This window comes from Adiantum capillus-veneris, chromosome 8 (genome assembly GCF_014529385.1).
Source record: "Adiantum capillus-veneris isolate H3 chromosome 8, ASM1452938v2, whole genome shotgun sequence".
Taxonomy (NCBI): Eukaryota; Viridiplantae; Streptophyta; class Polypodiopsida; order Polypodiales; family Pteridaceae; genus Adiantum; species Adiantum capillus-veneris.
This window is the reverse complement of record NC_140938.1, coordinates 109,771,590-109,784,930: the sequence shown is the minus strand read 5'-3', so window position 1 is coordinate 109,784,930 and position 13,341 is coordinate 109,771,590. Positions and strand designations below refer to the sequence as shown.

Here is a 13,341-nt window from a genome sequence, read left to right as displayed (position 1 = left end):
AAGAGTGTTCATTCACTTGTGCGTAAAGCACTACCATATCTTCCCTTACCGGGTAGGGGGTGTTGGTTCATAAGATACTCAAGCTTAGTGAAAGCTTTTCTTGGTTGAAATCTCGGAATGGTTCCTTCCTTTCTGCCATCCTACTCTCAATAGCAGGTAATTTGCTGGTGAACTATTGGATACGAGATCAATAGTTGACCTTCCGGATGGTTGAGCAAACCAATTCATTGCATAAAGCAATGTTTCAATTCAATTCTACTCTCATAAACACTCGAGAGTGATTGTCCTGGTTAGACACATGCATATCTCGTGCATAAAAGCAATACGCAATTTATGGTTCCTCAAAGATTTAACTTTGATCAAAGACCTACCCTCTTACTTAAAGTTTGAGGGTCTTCCTTTCAAAAACTCAAGAGTTGGATTGAATTCCCTTACTCCAAACTTTCTCCGGATAGCAACGTATCCTTCGAGGAGAGGTAACAAAAGTTCGTTGTTTTTGTGTACAATGGTTCCCGTCTCACTACGGGGATTAGATTCTATGTACACTGAGGTGTACACTTTCAACTTTTATTGCTGACCCTACCATCTGCTGCGAAGTATTTTGCAGATGCGTCTACAAAATTCGGGCAAAAGTCCTTTGTTGAATTTCATCATCTTTCCTTCCTCAGAGAGGGTCGAGAGTGGAGCTACCTTGGCAAGAGTGAACCACTACTTGCTTTGACTCACTCGTGTTCCTATTGGGCAAACCGATCCCAATCTTCTTGGATGCCTTCCTCAAAGCGTAGAGGAAAAAAATTTGTCGGAAAATTCAGCCTTGATGTAAGTTCCTTGTAGAGCTTTGGTATACCACCAAGTACTTGCAATCCCCTTGAGGTGTTTGGTCACATGCCTCACCTTCGACGCTTCTAAGAAATTGCCATTTGCAAAACTTCAAACTGTTGAATTAATGCGGCAGGTTTCGGGACGTCTTCCCTTCTGTCAAAGGTATCAAACTTGACTGGTCACTAGAGAGTTCCCAGGTCTAGAGACCTTCCTCATATCCTTCCCGAAATGACCTGATTTCTTGGCTATGGTTCTGGGTTGATGTTCATGGATATCTTCCAGGTTTTGAAGGATCTTGAGCTTTCTGCTCCTTGGATTCTCTAGGTTCTTAAGCATCATGCTCTGGTCGCCTTCTCGGAGAATCCCAAGTCTTGTGTCGACTTCTTGCAGAGAGAAATTTTTTTCCAACACTGCAAGCTTTTCCTTGCAGGACTTAGGGTTCCACCTGCTTACTTCTCTCTTGGCTTTTCATGGCTTCTCCCCGTATCATCCCAGAGTCATCCTCCTTTACAGACAAAGAGAGAGACCATGCTCTGATACCACTGTCACAAACGGGAGTGCATAACAATATAATATATACTCGGATAAATAGAATTTATCACTTTATACTGAAGCCAAAGGATATAGAGAGCAATAGATAAAGAGAGATAGAGAGTGAGAAGATCGACATAGTACTGGGGACCAGAAGATGGGCTGGTCCCCCCCCCGTAATAGTATCTTTATTATTGAGGAGAAGTTTATACAAGCACTTGAACCGAACGTGTTACCACTTCGTTCTAGAATAAGACTTGATGGTTCCTGGAAGCCTCGGCTTCCTATTCCTAGGGCAAAACCCTATTCCAAGGAACTTCCGTTCCTTATTCCAAATCCTCGAGAATCAAGGTTCTCGCCTCTGGATCTCACCTTCTAGACTTAGGGCATGACATCCCTGCAACTCTTTTCTAACTCTGTTTCCAGAGTCCTCTTCCACTCCGCTTTCCTGGACACGAAGTCCTTCCCTTGGGAATTTCAACTTCCGGATCACATCTCGAGAGTCTACCTCTCTTCGATCCGTGGATCTGCTTCCCAAACTTGGGTACGAAACCCTTGGGCTGATCTGGCTCTAGTTCCTCAGAGCGCTTTTCTCCTGCAGAGGCTCATGCCGTCCTCTGCTCCTACTCCCTCACGAAGAGGAAGTACACCTGCAATCAAATACTCGGAGATCATAACATGAAAATCGTTACCTTCACAATCTCGACGCTCGAAACGCAGCTCAGTTCTCGAAAAGCAATTCCCCGGAAGAGATCTCTGCATAGAAAATACTCTCTTCCAATCCTACACACAAAAGAGGTGTGTTCTCGGGTTCCTTCTCGTAAATCAGCCCCGTTTACAACGTTCATGGGCTGAAAACAGAGAAAAACAGCAACTTGTCGCGATGGAAACACGCTCTGTAGGCACTTCTTCACGAGGGAACTTGCGTACTAGGTCTTGGCGACATCGGGTACACTTGGGACAGTCATGGGCATAACCGGCAAACGTCTTCTTTGCGGGTGAACTCTGCAGCAGCATCTCCTTCTTGCAAACATTCATCCTCCCCTCTGAGTGAGGGCATGTGATACTTTTATAGCTCCTAGCCACGGGCACGAATAGCTGCTCGCGTAGAGATCGCAGCCGGTTTTTTTTTTTTTCTGTTGTTCTGCCAGAGAAAGAGAGAGAAAACGCTGGCTGATCTGTTGCCTTAGTTATCAGATGGCTGCCCACTTATTAAATGGGCGGCCGGTGTATTTTAAAAATAGTATGAATCTGCCCAAAAACTCAATAAAACCTTATAAGTTAAAACAATGCTTTCACAGCACTTCCCAGGCGTCCCTGGATGCAATCACACGCACAATTGCAATGCAGACATAGACTTCCTCACGGGAAAGCATCTGCTTTCCCGAAAAGCAATCCCGCTTTCTCAGAAGCATGTGTTTTTCCTCTGAACCCATCTTCATTCAAGTGCTTGCTTTTCCTTGTGCACAATTCTAACACAGTTCGGAATTTCCTCTTGACTATGGATATCCCCTTTCCGATGCACCCGTCACCCACCTTGTGACGCATTAGGAATACCCATCACCTAGTCCTTTCCTACCGAACTTACGGTACAATCTGCTTCACGATGCTCTATGTCACCCATCCTATGATGGATCAGAGATGTCCGTTCCCGGATGGTCGGATACTTCTTTCCGATGCTCCTTGTCACCCATCCGATGTGACGCATCAGAAGTACCCGCTCCCGGTGGCCTTATAGATATTCGTGTTCTCAGTGCTCCCGTGATTACTTTGAATGACGCACTAGGAATACTCTGTACTCGGATGTCTCCAGTGAGAAAAACCCTCTCACTTAAAATTCCAATAATTCATTTAGAATTATTTTTCCTTGGGGTTCCAAGCGAGAAAACCCTCTCACTTATAAATCCAATAATTCATTTAGAATTATTTTTATGTCAGATAAAGCCAATTTAGCAACAATCGCTCCCGCATAGAGGAATTCCGGCTACAGGTTTATCAAATTTCAGCCATTAGGCTAATGATTTACATGCATTTTTTGCATCAGATAATTCTGGAATGGAGAATAGTGCAAGATGCTCCGGTTCATGTGTTCGTAAGAATCAAGTTGATAATCAATAGAAAATCTCCTCAAGGAGGGGGGGGGGGGACAACCGATCTATTAGTCCCAGTGTTGTGTTTCCTTTGCATTATTTCTAAGTATTATTCAGTGTGGATCCTTAAATGATATAATTGAGTAGTTTTGAAAGTGTGTTAAGTTTACGCTTCTGTATCTTTGACACAAGAGTGAGTGAAATTTTTGGGGCTTGCACACCCACTTCATTGGCTCTTGCTCTAAGGGTGCTTTCTCAAGAGACATGTGCCTTGACTTGTGAGAGAAATTGGAATTTGGAGCACCTTCTCTCTCATTAATACAAAGAGAAGAAAATTGAAATAGGCTACTTCTGTCTCATATGGATTTGCTTGTGTACATACACACACCAACTTGAGGCTCATATCCAGGTCACGTTGGACATGTTTAATAAAGAAAAAGATGAGCATTGCTTATTTGCCTTGCAAGAAGTTCAAGAGGCCATTGCAGAGGGTACAAATGATGTTAAGATCCAAACAAGATGCAAGAGGGAGTCGAATGGTGGGAACTTGCCGTGTGAGAGAAATTGGAGCACCCTCTCTCTTATTTATACAAAGAGAAGAAATAGGCTACTCCCATCTCATACGGAGAAGCTTGTATACATACACACCAAATTGAGGCTCATTTCCAAAATCAAAGAGTGTGGCTATGAGAGAACGGAGGTCACATTGGACATGCTTAATAAAGAAAAAGATGAGGATTGCTTGCTTGCCTTGCTATGCACACCGGAGAGGGAAGGAGTAGCATCACTTGGTATGCACGTTAGCATGAAAGTGTGGGGTCTTTGTGCTATGCTTCTCCAATTGTGGGGCAAGTGGGATTTGTGTAGAGGCTACATAAGAGAGTATTTTTTTGTCTTCAAGTTCCACATCTTTCTTCTGCTTCCATCAATTCGAGGCGAGAAGGATGGGTGAAGTCTAAGAGGGCAATGGAAAGGGTGATGAACACCATAACCCATGTGAAGGAAAAAATAGCACGCAAGTGTGAGGTCTTTGTGTTGTGCTTCTCGAATTGCGGGGCGAGTGGGATTTGTGTAGGGGCTACATAAAGGAATAAATTTATGTCTGCAAGCTCCACCATCTTTCTTCGATTTTAAGTGGGAAGGGTGGATGAAGTCTCAAGAGGGCAACCTGGAGGGCAAGGAACACCACAACCCATGCGAAGGTTAATTTTTCCTATCTATGTGAGGATTTAGGGTAAATCCTATGTTTTATTATTACGTCATGACTTGAACTCCTAACTTCAAGAACAAAACTTAAGGCTAAGAGACTTGGACACTGAGAACTGAGATGAAGTGCAAGATTGAATAGGAGAGGAAGAGACACATATGAAGAGACACATTTGTTCATGAATAGACGTATCTTTAGGCTAATAGACACATCTTTTCGGTTAAGAATTTGATGAAGACACACAACCGATTGGCGAAGGGACGTAGCTGGTGGTCGAAGGAGTGTGGCTATTCAAAGTAGAGGCACATCCTTTGGGGAAGAGTCTTAACCATTTGATGATAGGGGTCTCTTTGGTTAGTCATTCTCCGAATCTGCACGAGGAACTAAGACGGTAATGTGATAATAGTCATGAAATCATGACATTTTCCTATTTATGTTTTGAGTTTGTTCTCATGTTTGTTTTGTTTCCTTGCTAGCAGGTTGGGTGGGGGGGCCTCAAGACTCTCTCACGCGGGCATGTTCAAATGGGATCTAGGGTGGAGGTGAAAAATGCGATGCACATCAATCTTGGGCCATCTGATCGCGTGGTCCGAATTTACAAAAATGCCCAAAGATTGACTCGAAATTATCGAAATTGTCCCAAATTTACAACATTATGAACCCGAATACCATATAGCTCAATAATCGCATACAGGCGTAGTGGTTAGAGCACACAGATCACAAGGGAGAGGTCCTGGGTTCGAGGCTCAGAGGCGAGGAGAGCCGACCCAAATTTACCTGGCGACCTGAATTTACCTTTTCGTCCCAAATTTACCAAATCTCCTGAATTTACCAAAATTCATCGGATGGCCCTCGTGGTCCCAACCGTGGATCCATATGAAGTTTGCCCGTGTAAGGTTGTGTGGAGGGTGGGGGGGTGGGTGGGTGCGAGAGAGTCTCTTTTTTGGGTTGTTGCTTGTGCTTGCCATATCTGGGCCAGGGGGGTAGTGATTTTGGGCGCTCCAATTGGGGTATATATATATATATATATATAGAGAGAGAGAGAGAGAGAGAGAGAGAGAGAGAGAGAGAGAGAGAGAGAGAGAGAGAGAGAGAGAGAGAGAGAGAGAGAGAGAGAGAGAGAGAGATAATTCCTTGTTCACAGAATCTACTAAGGTGGGGAGGAGCCCTGTTGGAGCTCGCTCAATTTCAACCTGGGGCCGGGTCAATCGACATGGTACAAGGTGAGTATATGGTCAATTGGTTTCTAACTTTCTGTGAATCCGTTTCTTTTGATCTTTTGTACAATCTGTGATTGCTAACATGATACAGCTGTTCTTCTTTTGTGGTGTTGACAAGATGCTGAGGCAAAGCTGGAAGAGGCTCTAACGATCAACCCAAAACTGGCTAGTGCACTGTGGTGCTTGGGCAACGCCCACACCTCTCATGGATTTCTATTGCCTGAGCATGATCAAGCCAACACATATTTTCAAAAAGCCTCAAGTTGTTTTCAACGAGCCCTCGAGGAGGTAATCTTCTTTGGCCTGTTTGCCGATTTGCGAGCGCTAATGTCAAAGTTTTCACGTGTACAAACGAACGCTTAGTTGCATGAATTTATTTACTGATTCCTGATCTGCCTTGAAGTTATAGTTCAGAGCTAAGCCGTCTGCAAAATACACTAGCACCACTTCGAATCTGTCATGCCTTATTCATTGTATGCTGACTGAAAGAAGTTTGCGGGTGAAGTCTGGAAAAGGCTGCTTGTTGTTATTGTTAATACATACAAAGAGGGAGAGATTTGTGCAACAATGCGTGAAAATGTTTGAGAATAGTGTTCAGTATGTGTGTGCTATTTTCACACATTGGAGCAGGATGAAAATGACCATCTAATCTGAACCAAGATTGACACTACTATTCAAGGTCTGAAAATTTGTTTTTCTTACGTCACTTGGTCAAGTAATTGGAGCTTGATTCAAAATTCCTTTCAGTTGTGTGCATGGACATAGACTATAGTACAGCCCTGACCAAGGGTAGTATTTTGCAAACCCTATGGCAAGCATCAACCCATAGTCTAAAAACATTTAATCCAAACCTCAGCTGCTCTTACCTCACTGTAGCTAACTAGCTAATCATTCATAATGTACAGTTTTGATATGTCAGTCAGTCAATTGCAGAAAACTTGGGGGTGCTACATCAGAAATATGGGGAGACTGTTACAGACTTGGGCACCCCAAGTCGGAAATCTGGTACGACACAAGAGAATCACTTAAAATACTTTACAACTTTAAAATTTGAGTCGACACGGCCCGGCGTAGTTCCGTGCCCAGAGGTGTTGGCCCCAAAATCTGGCGCCCGAAAAGCAGAGTCCCTAAAAGCAGTAATCTCAAAAGCAAACTGTCCCAAAAGCATCTGGTCCCAAAATCTGCCATAAAAAACAGTCAGCGCAAATTACGGAATTCCGTACAGCAGCCACGTCTACATGTCAACACATTATGCGAAAATCCGTACTGCTACCATGTGGCACCTGTCAATGTGAATTGCGGGTCTGCTTGCCACGTCATCTATCCGTACTGTTGTCACCTGCCACGTCATCAATTTGCGGCAGAGACTCTCCGAGTAAAAAGACGAGATATGTACAATGAGGGCTAAATCACGAGATGGGAGGAGAAAACAACAACACTAGTGGCCAGTAATGCCATCTAGGCACTCCCCGAACCAAGGTGAAGAAAGGCCCTGGGTGCCAAAGTCGCAAGAAAGCCGGCGCTCCAGCATGCAGTCAGAGCTGCCTTGAAGTCTCTCAAACTGGCACTTGAGTGTGTGGATCAGCTCCAGCCAAATGTCACGAACAATCTCTGTTGGTGGGACAGGACGAGCCTCAAAGATGCGAAAGCAGTGGGCCCGCCAAATGAACTAGAGTGTCAGGTCGTAGATGAGCTCCCAACACCAATCTCTTATCACTGCACCACTCCTGGGGGACATTGAGTCTGCAATGGGTGGCCACAAGCTGAGAAGCCGCTATGTACCAACCAACTCCCAAGCGTTGTAGCTCTATGCGTAACTATCCATGAAACATGGTAACTCTCCTCGATTGTCTGCTGTCCCATAAACGTTCCCAAAACCCTGACAAGAACTCGGCTGTGAGGCCCTCCTCCTGCCAGTGAAGTGCTGCAGGCAGCAGCAGGGCGAGCCTCGCCCCATGCTGCTGGTATGTGGCGCTCCAAACGAGCTGTGTACTCGAAGAAAGAGGTCCCTGGGTGATCGGCTGAAGAGAAAGGATCTCGCCAAAACCACTCTCTCAGGTCCACTGCATTGGTACCAAAGGGCGGCTCTCCCAAGCCCAAAGCTGCCAGTGTCCTGACTCAAAATCTGCTGGGCCAGGGTTTATGACACAAGTCCTCCCATAGGTGCCCACAACTCGAATCCTTTGAAAACAACACTCTGCAACGTGTGGTGCCTCTACTGAGACTCTCCGCACCCCCTCATGCCTCATAGCTGAATGCTCTGAATCTCCTTGGGAAGGCCCGAAAACTGTAGCCAGTTACCAAAAGTACGGGCTAGACCCTCTGCCATGGGACCCCAAGAAACATGAGGTGTGCTACCAACCAAGTGGCCTCACTGTGTGCTGGCCATGAGGTTCCAAACAAGAGGCTGCCTCAAGTGCTCGTCAATGCATGTGGACTTGTGCTGCTCAATGCCACTCCGCAGTTGCTCCCAGGACCTAAGTAGGTTTACAGCAAAGCGGTCCTTCCAACTCCTGCTCAGGCCATTTTGCGCATCTTTGTGAAAATCCACCTGACGAACGGGCTTCAAGGGCTGCCTGTATGAGGGACTCGGGCCCGAATCCGGTGTAGCAACAACTCCTTCCAGGGCTTCTCCCCTGGAAGAAGTCCTCTGACCACAAGCTCCCCTAGGAGGGCTTTGACCATAAGCTTCCCTAGGATGGCTCTACTTTGTCGTGTTGGGTCAACAATCCCCAACCCTCCCTGAGAACATGGTAAAGTGATGACTTGCCAAGACACTTTGGCCCGAGCCGACTGGGCGTCACCCCTGACCACCAAAAGTTCTTCATCAGTCTCTCCAATTGGCCAATGCAAGAGCTCGAGAAGATCCAGCAAGACGTGATGTACCACATAGTAGCCAAAAGCACCTGGTTTGCCACTACAACCCTGCCAGCCAAAGAGAGCTGTACTGAGCTCCAATGTAACAGTTTCGTCCTGATGGAAAGGAGGAGAGGAGCAATCTGTTGCTGTGCAAACAGATTCAAACCAACATGACAGCCCAATTAACGTAAAGAAGTCCCTAGGGGGATCCACCTGAAGCCCTCTCCAGGCAACCAAGCTAGCGTAGCACCAACCCAAAAAGCCACTGTCGCGCTCCAATTGATCCGTGCTCCCGACGCACAACAAAACACCTCAACGTCAGCAAACTCTGCATCTAGCAACTCGGCTCTCTTGATAGGAAGCTCTAAACCACGCAAACCAACCTCCTGTGAAGTCAAAAATCTGCTCATCGCCTCAACATAGAAGAGAAAAAGGAAGTGGGCAACCCTATCTAACTGAACGCGTGAGCATGAAGCGTTCCTCTCTTCCCCTTGCCAAGAGCACGTGACTGTTTGCACATCTATAGAGAGCTGACACCAAGCATCCGAAAACCCCATCCTGCGTAGAGTGCCCTCCAGGAAATCCTAGTCAACTCTATCGTATGCCTTCTCAAAATTGAGGAGTATCACAAGATCCTCTCCTTGGAGAGGTGTGAGGGCAGACGCCTCCCAAAAGGTGAAGATGTTGTCAAGGATACTATGCTCCTTGACAAAACTTGTCTGGGTCATATGTATAATGCTCTTGAGACTATGTATAATGTATAATTGCCGAGTACACTATGAATGAAGGTGCCAATGATGAAGGTGCTGAGAATGAAGAGAATACTATGAATGAAACACTGTGAATGAAGGTGCTGAGACTGAGAGATAGAGAAAATAATACGACACCAGGATGTTGTCAAACCCTCCTCCGAAGGCCCCACTCTCTATGGCGAGAGCGGTCTACTATTGATTGCACAAATCTCTACAATGCAATGGACCTACTGACGTGATCTGCAATTCGTGGAAACGCCAGGCTGTTTTTGATGGCTGAAAACGCTAGGTGTTCCGCTTGGGGGGGGGGATCTTGCTGAGAAGGTGCACTGTCAGACTTGTGCTCTCTACTGCCTCTTTTGCCAGAAAGTGATAGCGCTAGCTTTTTATATATAGATCCTTAGCCAGATTGCCCTACCCAGTTTCCCAACAAAGTCACTTAAATAGGAAAAATAGGTTTTCTGCACTGTAAAATGCTCCTGATGGATTCTGATGGTACTGTTGATGATCATGCTATGTGCAACCAGAGGATATGCATCTACTCTAAGTGCCTAGATATGCACGATCTACAAACAGACTCACAAAAGTGCCAGAACACTTCCTAAGCAAACTGAACCCTTGTCATGAAGTAGCTTGTCACGTACACATAGGGTTAGATGTGCACGTGACACTTTGATTCTCTCTCTCAAAGTATCTAAAAGAACCATCAATATTGCAAAGTTGCATTCAGTAATACAAGAAAAGAACAAAGGATTGTGGAAGTGTTAAACCTCGATTCTACCTAGTCTCTCAATTCCGCTACATTTGACATCCCAGCATGGTCTAGAGGGCTCGAGGAGGGTAGATCTTTGTGTGCATAGTCGTCAAAGGGCTAAAAACACAAAAAAACTGCACCTTTATACTTGGCAAAAAAGTGCAAAAAACATGCGATCTATCGGTAGCTTGGGTATGAGAAAAGCCTTCTTAAACGCAGATTGCAAGCAATACCAAGTACCAAGAATCCCAAGAACCCAAGTACCCAAGAATCCCAAGTACCCTAAGTACCCAAGAACCTAGAGGTCGGTTCACAGAACACTCCAGGGGGGACATTTTACTTGAAAGGAATTGCACATAAATGGTGGTCTACTCTGTTGTTACGCAGAGAAGCACCTCTGTCGTGGTTAAAATTCAAGAAAAATTTGGATATCATATGAATATGAAAGAGATATCATCATGGCTTGGCATCACTTGAGAATGACGAAGAAAGATACATTGGATGACTACTGCCAGAGCTTTTGGGATACTTATTTGCCAGTGTCTTCGTTTCGAAAGATTACTTTGAGAGATCAAATCGAGTGGTTTTGTTGTGGATTAGAAAAAGAGATTCGAGAATATTGTGTAAACCAGAAGTCCGACTTTGTTCAGAGAATTATGGAACATGCTAAACAATGATTTGGAATGCATTCCGGCTCATTGACTTATCCTACGGACATGATAGTATCCACCTCAACATGCCAAGAGTCTACCAGTGAAGAGAAGGAATCGGATGGTAGCACATCCGAAGGTTCCGATGAACTAAGGGAACCAGATGCAAGTAATCCGAGGATTTCAGAGAAGAAAGGGGATTAGATGATAGTGCGTCTCAGGGTTCTGATGATTGAGACTGACGTGCCAATGGACAGGGGAAGCTAGCGAAGCTACCCATAGGTCCCAGGGCACAAGGAAAGAAAGGAAAAGGGAATTGGTTGGTAGATCAGAGAATTTCCTACCCCAGGATAAGATTTTTGATGCAGATTAGTATGATCTATGTCAGGTGCAACGCACACTGAGCTCTGATACCAATGTCAGGTGTAGCAGAAGAGAATAAGGATTTGGTCGGATCTAGTATTGCGCACACAAGCACAAGGGACACTTTACTTCACTTGAAAGAACTGAACTGAGTTGAAGGAAAGAGAGAGACGAGAGAGAGAAAAGAGAAGACACAGGGATGCCAGGTCCCAACCCTCAAGGGCCCCCCTGCGCTATTGCCAGAGCAAGTACTTTCTTTTTTCTTGCACAAATGCGACTACAATGATGCTGATGCTAAATGGTACTGATGCTGGGTATTGAGGTACCGATGATCTATGTTGAGGACGACGATGTCGACGACAACAAGGTATTGTTAGGGATTATGTCGAAGATAGAGATGTCGACAACAGGTTCTATATCGACGACGAGGTCTATGTCGAAGACGATGAAGTCAACGACGGTTCTGTTGCCGAAGACTGGGAGGTCGACGACGGTCCTATTGCCGAAAACTAGGAGGTCGACGACAGTGTTGTGTCGAAGATCGGGAAGTCGACGACGGTTCTGTTGCCGAAGACCGGGAGATCGACGACGAGGTACTGCGACGAGGACAACATAAGAAGGCAGCAGACAAGCATTGGTGCGACTTGCAGTTGAAGGAAGATGATTGGGTGCTCTTATGGTTTGAGAAGACACGCCTAAAGAAACGAAAGGGAAAGGAGCAGCTTTTTCCAAAGCTAAGTATGCCGTATTATGGCCCTTTCCATATTCAAGAGAAGATCAATGATGTATTCTTCAGATTGAAGTTGCCAGATACCTGAAAGATTCACAATGCTTTTATGTGAGTCTTTTGAAACCTTTCAAGGATGAGGTGCCATTCGATAGGGAGCCCGAGGAGCAACTTGAAGTGAAAGAGAGTGAGGAGATACTTGTTCCGGAACTGATACTAGCTCACAAAGAAAGGAAAGTGAAAGGTAAAGTGATACGGCAATTCTTAGTGAAATTCAAGAACTATTCAGCATTCGATGCGAAGTGGATGGAGGAGGAGGACCTAGCAGATACTCCTCAGATAGTAGAACTTTACCTTGAGGCTTTCGGTCTAACTTCGAGAGATCTCGTGGAGCAGCAGGGTTGAATCTGGTGCAAACGGGACTTCACAAGAGGGGAGTCACTCCGTTCCTTTGTCATAGATTACCCAGATGGAATAGAGTCACTGATTTTCCTTTGGATTTCAGGCATGCTAACGGGCTAACAATAGTCTGCTCTATGACTTCATGAAAGAAGTACTTCGAACTTGGAATTCCCGAAATTAATTTGATTTATGTGTGCTCTCTCATGTGAGTTGTGTTTGAGTGCATGTTTGAAAGACGAAATGACTGCAACATTTTGATCTTGTGAATCTAGACATTAATGATATCTGGGATAGATCTAGATGCGATTGCTAAACACGTTGTCGATAGATCATGATCCGATATCTCGATGGATTTTATGTGATTTGATTTGAATGTTCAGAGATTGTCGTCTGAAACCGGCCCGTAGGGTGGTAGACTTTAGCTTTGTAAGGTGCAGCGGAAGTGAATGTTGAACTTTGCTCAAGATGAGTGCTCCGAACTGTGCTCAAGGGTTCCTTTTACTTACGGAAGGGAGAGCCTTCCGTTCCTTTAGTGAGAGAGTGCCATGGACACAAACAAAGTGGATAAACATTGTGAATAAGGGTACTAAGACTTAGAGATAGAGAGAGAAGAAAACGACACTAGACAAGTTGTCAAACCCTCGTCTGAAGGCCCCACTCTCTATGGCGAGAGCGGTCTACTTATGATTGCACAATCTCTACAATGCTTGGACTTGCCGACGATGTCGATGACGATGAGGTCGACGACGAGACGGGCTGAAATCTGAAAATGCTAATGGCTGAAATCTGCAAATCTTTATCTGCTGAATTTTGACTCTATGCCGGTGATGATGTCGATGACGACGCACTGAAAACGCAGATGCTGAAATCTGCGTTTTCCGGGCTGAAATTGCAAACTTCGCGGGATCTGACCGTGCGGCGAGGATCTGTTGCGGGAAGGTGAGATCTGCGAGGTTCAGGGGTC

General features: G+C 45.3%; 1 protein-coding gene across 2 annotated transcripts in view; it reads left to right on the top strand.

The window, feature by feature from the left end:
* Positions 1 to 13,341, top strand: part of LOC147452756 (mitochondrial import receptor subunit TOM20-like) — an 81,203-nt gene that overhangs the window by 53,265 nt on the left and 14,597 nt on the right. For both annotated transcript variants that reach the window (XR_015188924.1, XM_086518355.1), the window contains exons 2-3: positions 5,795 to 5,873; positions 5,989 to 6,158. Coding sequence is in view for 1 of the 2 variants with exons in the window: in XM_086518355.1 (XP_086374481.1) it covers positions 5,795 to 5,873; positions 5,989 to 6,158 (249 nt within the window). In the remaining variant the exon portion in view is untranslated. The remainder of the gene's footprint in view (positions 1 to 5,794; positions 5,874 to 5,988; positions 6,159 to 13,341) is intronic.